Source organism: Meleagris gallopavo, chromosome 3 (genome assembly GCF_905368555.1).
Source record: "Meleagris gallopavo chromosome 3, MGAL_WU_HG_1.1, whole genome shotgun sequence".
Lineage (NCBI taxonomy): Eukaryota > Metazoa > Chordata > Aves > Galliformes > Phasianidae > Meleagris > Meleagris gallopavo.
The window spans coordinates 86,520,942-86,533,599 of NC_139406.1; the positions used below are offsets into that span (position 1 = coordinate 86,520,942).

A 12,658-nucleotide genomic window follows, 5' to 3' on the forward strand; every position below is an offset into this window, starting at 1 on the left:
TAATGTGGTTACAGCGTTTAGAAAATATTTCTGCTTAATGTGAAAACTGCTGGCTGAAAATTAAGAAATTTAATTCTGGGCAGTCTCCAGCTTCTGCTGTCACTCATTTGCTTCTGATTGGTTTATTTTTTGGTGAGGATACAATGAGCCTAAGTTGTGAGACGAATTTGAAAAACAGAAAACTTGAATGGTTTAGGTTGCTTAAATTTTGTGGTAAGAGGAACCTTGTTTTCAGAGTCTGAAATGCATTTCAGATGCACCAAGTGGAGGAACATGTAATGCTATTGTTTCCAAATACTGCTTGAATAATGTCCCAAGCTCCTCCATGTCCAGTCCCAATAAAAATTAAATATGAATAACAGTAGTTGGATACCACATCTATTTCAAATACCAAATGCAAGACATGCTTCTTGAATACAAAAAGTAAATCGGACATTACCATGTGAAATAGAAGAAAAACATAAGTAGAACTTGTAAGCCTGCTCTAACCAGTGAGGCAAAGAAGGGAAAACATCCTCTAAACAAGTCATCTTCCCCTTGAACTCCCTCATTCTGTAAACATATTCGCAGACATTTGGGCATTTTCTCTTACCTGTAAAGCTTGGACCATGTGTAGTGCTAGCCTATACGCATCCAGTCCTATAAGATGAAGATTGGCCTACTCAGGCTTTTAGTTCTCCCTCCATGGAGAGAACAGGTTGGATAGAGCTTTTGGAAATCTGGTCTATTAGGTGACCACCTATCTCTGATAAGGGTGTAGGAACAAGATGATTTTTAGGATCCCTTCTTACCCAAGTCGTTCCGTGATTCTTTGTTTCTATTACCTTTAGGAAACTTCTATCAATCACCATTTGGCTCAGTACTTGGCCCAATGGCAGCCACCATTTGTAGAGATCAGAGAGGAGGGGAATTTTGCACAGCTTTTAAAGTCCTTGAGATGTATTCAAAACCAAGGACTCACTAGAAATCTTTGCTTAGTCACTGTGTTTGGACTCTGTGTGTTACCTGTACTCAGTGCTCAATTTACCATCAAAATCAGCCTTTGAATAAGTAATTTCTTCCACCTTCAGAATGTGGGAAGACTAAGTCCTCTAATTTTTTTTTATTTTAATTCTAGATTTTTTTTCCTGAATGCTTTAGATGTATTGGATACTTCATAAAATATGCTGAGCACTTTCAGAAATTGACGTTGAGACCTATTTGAAAGTTCATGCATGATTTTTGTGCAAACCTAGTTCTAATTTCATTGCTCTGCCAAGAAGGCATGCAGTTCCTTCCTCCACATGAAAATCAAGCAAACTACTCTTCTGGGAGAAGCCAACATGAGAAAAATATTATCCCTTTTCTAGTCTCAGCCATCCCAGTTCTGATGAATGTGCTCTTCTGAAGGCCAGGCAAAAATTCTGCATCCTGGGGACATACCCACATACACAGATGCTCTCATCAAGGATAGATTTCTTTCTCTCTTATAATCAATTGAATCAGTGCACCTAGTCAGCAGATGGCTAATATCATCCCTTGCAAATACAAAATAGGCCACAAGTCCCCTGTGAGGTTAAAGCCCATGGCTGATGAATTGTGGTCAGAAGGAAGGAATAAGACCAAGTAATGTTTTTTCTCTTCATTTTCAGTCCTGCCCTAACTGGGGACAGACATGACACTTCCAGTGCCCTAAGACATAAAGTTATAGCGTTTTCCTTTACTTATCTGCAACCACCTGAAACTCAGGTATTAAGCTAATAAATAACTGTGCTTGCTTCTATGATTGCTTAAAAAGAAAGGGGAACCTTTCAGAAAGGCAGTAACACTAGAAATATTACATTCTGTGAAATAAAACCACTGTCTCTGTATGCAAACAATAACCTCTTTTTTGGAAACCAGTTACTCCAGTTGTGAGCAATGATGTACCAGTGGATCTGCTTGTTCAAAGTGTAAAACATTCTGGTTGCTCTCTGGGCTGAAAGATTTGAGACAGTTTCTAATTGAGGATTTATTGTTTGCTTTCTGTTTCTTTTTAACGTGTCCTCATTTTTATGCTTTTTTCCGTCATATAGTTATGCTTTGAGCAAATTCAGTAAAAAGTAACTTAATCTGTTCAATAGATCAAGGTCTTTCACATCATGCAGCTCTTGGCTTTTTTTTTAGAAGACAGAAGCTCTTTTTAGCAGTTGTTACAGTAAATCTCTGGTAATTAGTCATTTGAACCATTTCAGAGCTATTCCATTTCCATTCTAGGTCAAATCTTATCAGATTAATGCTAATTTATTGGCATTTTAAATAAATAGTTTTTGTTATTCAATAGTGTTGGGCCATTATATTATTTCCCTTACTGGCATAGCTATAGGAAAGATCAGAAAAGACTCTGGGATAAAGACTGGTCTAGCTGTGTGCTCTGATTTTGATGTGTTCTGGATCTGGTTAATCTTATGTAGTTTGAATTTAAGAATTATTTTTAAATTAACAGCTAGTGTTTTTCCACCGTTAATCATTAGTCCTGGAAGATAAGCCTAAGATGTAAAGATGTTTAGGTTAGATATTAGGAGGAAGTTTTTCACTCAGAGGGTGGTGATGCTGTGGAACAGGTTGCCCAAGGAAGTTGTGGATGCCCCATCCCTGGAGGCATTCAAGGCCAGACTGGATGTGGCTCTGGGCAGCCTGGTCTGGTGGTTGGTGACCCTGCACATATCAGGGGGTTGAAACTAGATGATCATTGTGGTCCTTTTCAACGGAGGCTGTTCTATGATTCCCAGAGTGTAAGTAAAGAACATAAGCTCATTTTCTATTTACATAGCTTACTCTGGAATGCTGAGAGACAGAAAACAATCAATGGAATTAAAAACTAAGTGTAAGGTCTGAAAGCATATTTATGACCAGATGAGAAGTTTACACTGCACATCACCACAGTAATCAGTACATTTCATAGTCAGTGAAAGCTATGGTCATAATCTAGAGTAAATAATAAATTAATGCAAGCATGGAACTAGAAAGGCTCTGGGTCTAAGTTCTGGTAATGATGGTACTGCACCAAATACTGTTTTTACTGCAATATTCAAATCATGGTTAGGCTTTTGTTCCTGCTACCTCTGTTTACAGCTCTGCTATATCCTCATCTCTTATTGGATTAGTGATCATAGTTTCTAGCTGAAATTTATTTATGGTCAATACAAGTATTCAGTGACCATTTGGTTTTATACTAGCATTTTAAGGTGTAAGTAGCTCTTCTTCATTGGTTCATTTATAAAGATAATGCCTCATCTCAGTTCTTGTTTTTAAAACTTAAGCAAGCCAAATTCTTTAGTGTCTTCTTGACAGATGAGCTCTCCACTTCCTGACGTGCCTCACAGCAAATTCTTTTTATCTGCTCCTGTTTGAATGTGTCTCCTTCGAGCAAAATTTTCAGAAAGTTATTGCATAGACGTGACTCAGATGTAGACATAATGTAGAGACTTTTCAGAGGGCTTCTGAAATGACTGTGACAGACCTGAGAAACAGCCAGACCTCTCTTTCTCCTTGCTTTGATCATTAGAACCTGCACCTTATTTTTAAATACTAGTGTTCTGCATTCTGCAACTCTGCAGATTGTGCTTCTCACCTTATTTACCTGCACTAGGGGATCGGGTGTTTTGTTAGGATTTCTTGACTGATGCTGTCTTTCTTTTCCAGGGAGGTTCAGCTTTTTCTCCAGCATCCATCATCACAAAGAGGAGAGCTCAAGCCCAAGCAGCAGTCCTGGCTGATGATGTCGGATGCCCCTCATCGACCAGTGAGGAAATTGTAGCCTGCCTCCGCCAGTTGCCTGCTCGTGTCCTCAACGATGCACAGACTAAGGTACACTGTAGTAATGTGTATGCCATTATGAGAGGAATCAACAACAATTTTCTATTTAAATAAAGTTATGAGGAAGCATAAAAAATAAATTGGGCTGAATCCCTGTGAGAGAGGAACTGGACTGTTTTGTGGAGTGGCATCCACTTCTGACCTTTGAATTCTTCCTTAGATTGAAATACTTTTACACTATTTTGACCATTTCTTCCAATATTAATCCCAGTATAGTTTTTGCCCTCTTTCACTCTCATTTCATCTGCACTTGATTGTTACTCTAGAGGAGAAACATTTATCTGTAGTTTCAAGAATTGCATTTTTGCAGAAAAAGGAAATGGGGATGGTATCCACACTGTTTCTTAAATGGGAATCTTGTGAAAGCTGCAATACAGTTCTAGAGATGGATCCTTTATCCACAGCTAAAAACATTCACTGCAATGCATTATCCAGTCAGGACTGGCAGAGATCCAATCTCTGATTAAAAATAGCATTTCTTTGACTTTAAGACCATCAATTTTCTAAGCCAGTTCAACTCACTTCATCTATTAAGACTGTCAGTAAAAGCATTGCTTCTTGCAGTGGTGAGTTTGCACTTATATCTGCAGATCACTTGTTCGCTATGAATCTGCCATTCAGTTCTCTAAAGCATAAGTAAAATGGAAAAGGTAAACTATTTAACTGCACTATTCTTGTGGGGTTTTTTTTGTTGTTTTTTTGGTAGCTCCTAGCGATAAGTGGCCCATTCCAGTACTGGGGTCCAGTGGTAGATGAAGTTTACCTTCAGGAACCTTTAGCTAAAGCCCTGCAGCGCCCTCGACTTCAGAAAGTAGATCTGCTCATTGGAAGTGCTCAGCAAGATGGACTGATCAGCAGAGCTAAGGCAATTAAGGTAGGAAGAATAAAGCAATCTTTTCTTATTAGGTTTGTCACTGCTGGTGGTTAATGGAACATGGTTAATTCAGTCTTTTTCATGCCAACCTTTTTCTGTGACCTTTTTTCTTCATTGCCCATAGGAAATAAATGCTCCTGAACAGGTGTTTCTGAATAAGAACTAGGTATGGCTAACATTAACAATTGCCTGATTTTTATAGCTCAGATTTTGAGCTATAAACTGGTGAAATAAAAAATAATTGGGTCCATGAAGTACTTTGGACATAAGTCCTCAAAGCCATGAAGGTCTTCCTGGAAGATTGTACTTCTTGTAAACCCTTTGGCACTTGAGGCAGTGTATTTACCTCTTCTAGTTCAGCTGCACATCTCTACAGTGGGAACTATAGCACTTCCCATTTAGCACTGCTAAAATTAAACACTGCAAAATGCTAAAAAATCAACAGGATTATTTTAAACAACATCTAAGAGAACTAAGTTGCAATCTTTCTGTAACACTGGGGATTTCATAAAAGGTCAATCCTAGCTTCCCTTTTCAGGTAGTGCACAGCACACAGACATGTTTGTTTAAGAATTAATGATAAAATAATGATAAAATAAGTCTGGATGAAGACTTTTTGATCCACTTGAAGAAAGCTGATATTGCTTCTTTAGTCTTTGTCAGAAGTTTTCTGCTTTTATTTCATGTGCCCTTCTCTTTTGAAATCAATTAAAAGTGGAAGTTAGGCACAGTAAGTGGGTTGTGATCCTGGAGGCTGCAGATACTGATCTGGACCCTGTCAGAAGGGAATAACCCTCAGTAGCCTAAGTGCAATCATGTGATAAATTAGGAAATTCTAATTAGGAAATGAAATTCTTTCCTTTACCAGTACTTCCACATATGACTGCAAAACAAATGAATTTCCATGCTGAATTGAAAATGATGCACCAAATCAATCATTGTGTTAATGAAACTCACAAATATGAACAGCCAGCACTGTCAGGTTGAAATGAAAACTCACAGTTTGATAATGAAATGTTGCCTTTAAAAAAGAAAATCTGTGATATCTTTGGAATTTTTTTATAAAGACTTGCAGAAAATAAGCTTGGAAGGAACTCAGTAAGCTGGTACAACTATACCCTAAGAAGTGGTTGTGTCTACCTTAACCCAAGAAACCTGTTTTAAAATCCCCTACTACTGAAGTTCAGAAGAACGAAAGGGTTCAAATGTCTTTACTTAGGAAGATAATTAACTTCCTTATTAGTTATTATAATAGTATCTATCTCACTTGGTGCTACTGCTATAAGTTAGATTTCATCTCCGCTCCAGAAAACTCATAATATTCATTATAATTGGTTATGTTTTGATTTCTCCTTTTGACTTTCTTGAGTTGTTTTCTTGTTTTTACCGAGAAGAGATTTTTCTTTTAATCCACATTTTCCTATTTCTACCTTCCTATGTCAACAGGTTTTAAGGAGTTGAGTGCTCTGAGTAGTCTGTTTTCCTATCTATCTTCAGATTGTGTACCTAAAGACATGCTGTAATGTTAAAGCCACCTCATTTTTCCCTTATCCACACACTTCATTAATTTCTAGCAAATGCTAACACTGCCTCAATCACTGAGCTATTTAAGCACCTAAGGAGTTGCAACCAAAGTCAGATGATAAAATCCTGAGTAGGCCACAGACACATTTAACCACAGTGAAAGAAATTAATGCAGGTGGTGGTTGTTACTGTTGGTGCTTTGTTTCCTCTGTCCTAATGACATAGTGATCCTTGATCTGTGTTAACTCTCCTCTACTCTTCCCACAACAAAAGGAGAAGGATTTGAGACATAACACAACAGCAACTACTCTTCTACTTCTATAATTTGAAAGCTTCCCTTGAGGTATTTTTGACTTAGATCTCTCTGGGAAGACTCAAAGTTATTTTTACTGATATATGCTAAGGAAGGTGGGTGGGCATGGCTGGTGGGTAGAGCACTGAACTCAATGTAGAGAAACAAGGCATTGTTGTAGTCAGAGACAAACTAGGAACTAAGTTACTTCAGCTATTCTACAGAGGGGGCAGAACCTCCTAAGGTAAAGTAACCCTTTCTTATCAATCAATATTGTAACAGTGAGAAAATCCACCTGTGATTGTGAATGTGCTCCAACTCTGTAATGAAAAGAACCATGTATTAATTTGGGCAAATGAACAGCACAGCTAAAGGGTACTGTAGCAATATACAAAATGGGAAAAGTCCTTCCTTTGCACCGATGCTTTAATACTGTAGCTGGTGAGGAGACAATTTTAGCCATTTTAGATGTAAGGAAGACAAGCTTATCACCTCAGACTGAAGCTTCATATGAAAGTTTCAGAAACTCTAAAGTTTCTAAAGAAACAGTAAAGAAGCAGCCAACAAGTGAGACCAAAGCCTCTAGACTGCAACTAGACCTGAACATGGTAAACACAGTTTGTACTATGTTGTTCTGTGGGGGCTTACTGAAATTTGGCTGTGTTGATTGTCTCTGTACTTCTGCTATAAGACTATACTTATGACTGTTCAGACCTTTATTATTAAAAATGAAAGAGAATGACAGAAAGCACACAAGAAACCAGGTCTATGCTAGCAAAACATTTCTGTTTGTTTACCATTAAAAGCTGAAATCTCTTGATGATGTCTATATCAGACATTCATGCTCAATATCTTGCCCATGGTAGTGACCGTTTTATGGCATTCACCTGAATGCTTATTCATGTGAACTCAGACAGATTTACCACTTCCTGGAGCACTGCGTACTCATCTCCAATGCAGCCATCTGATGGTTGAGTATAAGTGAGAAACAAAGCAGGGCTTGTTTAGGGAACAGCAAGTGGCACCATAATGCACTATTATGTGGCATATGGAGCAGTTAACTCTGAATCCGTTATCACAATTCCCATGACAGACCTTCAGGGATATTAGCTGCAAACAGTCATAGATCAGAACAGCTGAGCAGAAACCTCTAAAAATGTTTATTTCAATTCCCTTATGGGCAAAATTGTTTCCTATGCTATATGAGATGTTCAGGTGATAGGATCCAACAGTTCCTACTGGCATTAAATTTACTCATGCTGATGTGTCTCTGTGGTTAGTCTGCATATTGTGTGTAAGTCATTACAGCCCTGTTGATGTCCTCCGTATATTCTGTGCCTGCTGCTTAATCTCCTCGTTGCAAGAACTGTTGACTTTCTTTTTATTTGGAAAACTAAGAATGCACTTTGCATGTTTTCTTTCCTTCCCATTTATTTGGCTACTTATCCTCAGAACCAGGACATAGGAGAGTGAATAAATAGAAGTATAGTCTATTTACCCCATGTCAGCAACGGAACCTAAGCAGAGCAGATCTTCCATCCTACACTGTAATACAGTCAGTTAATTTCTTCATGGGTAAAGACATCCAGCTACATGCAACAGATGGCAGATAAGTGTGTATTAGCTGCAATGACCTGGTGAGCAGTGTTCTGATAAATGCCATCAGTGAGGAGAATGGGCTGATATAAGCTCTTTATTTCATCTTGCAGCCATCTGGAATAATTGAAACACTGCTGAATAGCTGGCAGGGTCTTTCAGCATCTTTTGTGATTAAGTTTATCAAAAGACATTTAAACCGAGCATCTCTGTACAGTCTGTTAGCATTATCACTACTCCAGTTTCTCAGAAAATTACATTTTGCCCGTGGAAGATGTAAATATTTGTTTACCAACTGCAACACTTTCTTTTTAAATGAAATACCAGACCAGACTCGCTCAAATGCTCTAGAAGCCATACTGCAGCAAGAACAGTTAGTATTTTTAGCTCATTATTTAGGCAATGTTTATGATTGCTTTGCATCACCAGAGCAGTGGAAAGCAATGCGCCTGCTGTCTTTAATTATTTTCTTACCTATTTATTAAAAAAATATTGAAAACTTCACAACAACTCAGAGGTCAGTTTGTACCACTTCAGAGGCTCCCCTGAAAAAAAATTATTTTACATAATGTGCAGCTGTTTCTTCTAATCAAGTAGCAGCTGTTGTATCTACTGCTACTTGAAAATTGTTCCTTGGCCATATAATTTCTAAAGGGGAATATTTTGTGGACATGGAAAACTGGTCAAACAAATTCTGAACGATTAAGATACTTTGTCTTTTTAATGTTTTATGGGTTTTGACTATATTGTTTTGATTGGTGTTATCATGTTAAAGTCAGATATTTAAATTACATTTTATAGTAGCCAAATCAACTCTTGAAACATCGTATTTCAAAACGTGCAATGTTAGTGCTGGTTGGGATGAGAATCTTAAAATGTTTCACAGATGCCAGTTCTGTTTTCATTTGGTTCTGCTTCTGTCAGCTGACTCACCACATCGCATGGATCCCACTCAGTTAAGAACTGATTGCTGAAAAAGGTCACCAGAAATTTCTAGGGCATTTTGAAGATCACAGAAACTAGTACACAAGCCCAGTAAAAACCTAAAAGCAACCACATTGAGTCAGATTTAAGGCCCAGTTAGCCCAGAACACTGTTTTCAGCAGTGGCTAAGACATGGATGTTTACAAGAATATATAAGCAAATATGATACTTTTGCTAAATGTTCTGAACCCACAGTACTTCGTAGCTTAAAGACATCCTAATCAGAATTGGTCTCTGTATTTTCTAACTGTCAACTGATGTTTTACTTTTCCATTAGTTTCTTCACGAGATTTCATCTTCACCATCAGTTCTGATATCCACAGCACCTCATGGCAAGTTGTTCCTCAGCTTAACCATGCATTGCATGATGATCCACCTCATTCTCTGTGGTTTTGAACCATGACGTTTGAGGCCTAATAGTTGATGAGGCAGTGAATGATCAGTTCCCAGAGCAAATGGTTTCAAACTAAGAGGGGAGATTTAGATTGGATATAAGGAAAATGTTTGTAGGATAAAGGTCATGAGGCACTGGAACAGGTTGCCCAGAGGCTGGATGCCCCATCCCTGGAGATGTTCAAGGTCAGTCTGGACAGGGCTTTGAGCTGTAAATGTCCTTGCTCATTGCAGGGGAGCTACATGACCTTTAAGGGTCCTTTCAACTCAAATGGTTCTGTGACTCTATGAAATAGAATAGAAGCAGGAAAGATGATTAAATTTACTTTATGCTTAAGAGCTTTGACTCTGCATCGACACAGGAAAGTATGTTTTTTTCACAACTGTTAGCCAAATCCTGCAATCTCAGTCACCAAATGAGAGATTCCTATTTAGACAGCAGCAGTGTTTCCACTGGATATTGGAGACTTGACTTGAATTCTACCAAAGCCAATGAAAAGCTTGATTCTGAATTTTGTGGATTTGCCGTCAGCTCTTTAGTGATAATTTCCATTTCTTGCAGAAAAAAATATATGTGTCCATGCTGTATGCAAAGTCAATGATTTTGCAGACAAGTGCACTATGCAGTTTCATATGCGGCATTTGTGCAGATGAAATGACGTGTCATCTGTCTGTTGCTGATCTTTTTTGGATTACAGCCATGTTACTAAAACTGGCACCACATGATTCTTTTCAGTTTGCATGGGCCAAAGTCTAGCAAAAGAAGAATTTATTACAAATACAAGGAAAATTGCCAAGATCTTTTTAGACCTTGGGATATTTGCTAGTGAACTCCCTTGTAAAGTCATTTAATCAAACTGCACAAAGCTTTAAAGCATGTCAGTAAAGACAGGCCTAGGCCTCAGCAGTGGGAGACTAATTTTCCATCTTTCATTTCTGTGAATCTGTTGAAAAGTAATTATTCCTTCTGTACTTTCTGTGTAGGGTTGTGGAAAGACCTTCTAGCTGCATGATGAAAACCAGCTGCAGGCCATCGAAATAATATATTCAATAAAGCATCTCTGGTAACTGGACTGGGCAAATACCCTTATATTTTGCTTCAGACTAGCTGCCCAAAATAATGTAGGTGGTTTATTAGATCTTTTTCTCTGGCACTCTAGTACTAAATTTCAGCAAGCACGCACCTGCAAGGTGTTCTTTGTAGAAAGGAGTTGTGTTTTTTTGTTTTTTTTCAGGACGTTGCTCTGTTTAAGCTGAAATAAGTTCTACCAAAAAAGGGGAAAAAAAAAAAGAAAAAAAGAAAAAGGTGAACAGTCTAAATTAATACGACAAAAATTTCCTCAAAGAAAGATGTGTTGAAAAATTTCAGCAGTCTTTAGCTTTGTTAAAAATAGAATCAGCTGAACAGTTTGGTATAGGAGACAATCCCCTGCTATCAGTAATTCCGCAGAGACATGTCCTCACTGCTCTCGGGAAAATGGCATTATGTCAGCCAAGGTTTCAGTCTCTCAAACTCATATATAGGGCATTTCACTCTCTGAAAGGAATAGGGGTTATGAATTATAATGATTGCTACTTCCACTGAGTTTTGGAGGAGAGTGATTTCTCTTCCAAGGCTAAGGCAGGTATTATTCCAGTAACGACTGAAATAAAGGCTTTATAGCAGACTTATTTCTTTGTAAGCACTTACTGAAGAGTCAAAGTGATATAGCCATGTGTCAGTATTCTCTAATGTCCAAAGGTGAGGAGCAATCTCTCTCTTTCTCCCCTTTAGTTTTCCCACTCAAACTCATGAGAAAGGCAACACTGGGCACATATACACTAAGGAAACATCTCTGTTGACTATTTTTCTGTAAGAGCCAGCTGAGTTTTGCAGTATTATAGCTACAACTCACCAAAACTATTTCTACAACTTGGATCTACCAGCTTAGTGATTCAGTCCTATGTTAATTAAAGGAAGTCAATTTTGCTGTTTGGCGACTGTCTTGGGAAAATAAAAGTAGGACTGTTCCTTATTTCATCCTCTAAATCAGAGGTCATGGTAAAGAGAACTCATCCCATCAGAGGGATATCTGAGCCTGTATTGTTCCATTAAAAAAAAAAAAAGTCTATTTTGATTTTGTTTGCAAATTCCATTTGTTTTCTTCTCAGAAATTTGAAGAAAGTCAAGGAAGAACTAGCAGCAAAACAGCCTTTTATCAAGCTCTGCAAAATTCTCTTGGAGGAGAAGACTCCAACTCGTTCATTGAAGATGCAGCTACCTGGTATTACTCCCTTGAACATTCAGCTGATGATTATTCATCATTTTCCAGGGCTTTGGAAAATGCCACCCGGTAAGAAACTCATCCTATGATAATTATATAACTGGGGTTATGGAAGGTTTGTTTTGCTTATCTCCAGTGTGCATTTATATTCTGAATAACATGATAAATTCTTATGCAAATGAATAGAAAATGGGCTATATTATTCTGTTTTCCGCAAAGCTTCCAATAACAATAATAAAGAGAAATGTAAGGGGCTTTTATACTTTTTGAAAAGGTTGAGAAAGTTTTCCAGAACTGTACATTGGATTCAAATTACTAATGTTTCTTATATACATTTTCATATCAAAGATGTCTTGTTATCTGCACACTCTTTGTCAATTACTCCTTGAGTCTTCTCATCCCTGCGACAGGGAATATAAATAAATTAGATTGTATTAAAAAACACTCACGTAATTATACAATTATATGCTATTTTTACTCTTCAGAAGTTTGGAGACATTACAATGTTGTAGATTGTAGAAATATATAAATGTTGAAAATCAGTATTTTTTATTATTTTAAGTGGTTGTTTAGGAGAGTGCAATGTTTTTAGGTGATCAAGTTTGAAAACTTTGATTTCAGCAATTGCATGAAGTTCTATATTATGAAACCAATGTCTTCACCATGACAGGCTTTCTACAGGTTAAACAGTTTGTGAATGTTCATAAAAGTGGCTCTCAACATAATTCTAGTCATAGCTAATCTTCATTTTATCCATGGCAGAAGAATTCCCTTTGGCTTATTCATATGTTTCTTTGACTCATGCAATCACTTGTGCCAGTGTACAGTGGTTGCATAACCTCTAAATCCAGGATTTAGTCCATTTACATATGATTACCCATGGTGAGAGAATTA

At 37.6% G+C, this 12,658-nt stretch overlaps 1 protein-coding gene across 2 annotated transcripts in view; it reads left to right on the forward strand.

The window, feature by feature from the left end:
• The window catches only part of TG (thyroglobulin), a 140,807-nt gene that overhangs the window by 107,192 nt on the left and 20,957 nt on the right, over positions 1-12,658 (forward strand). For both annotated transcript variants that reach the window (XM_085221721.1, XM_085221720.1), the window contains 3 exons: positions 3,664-3,828; positions 4,544-4,711; positions 11,652-11,833. In XM_085221721.1, the coding sequence (XP_085077847.1) occupies positions 3,664-3,828; positions 4,544-4,711; positions 11,652-11,833 (515 nt within the window). The remainder of the gene's footprint in view (positions 1-3,663; positions 3,829-4,543; positions 4,712-11,651; positions 11,834-12,658) is intronic.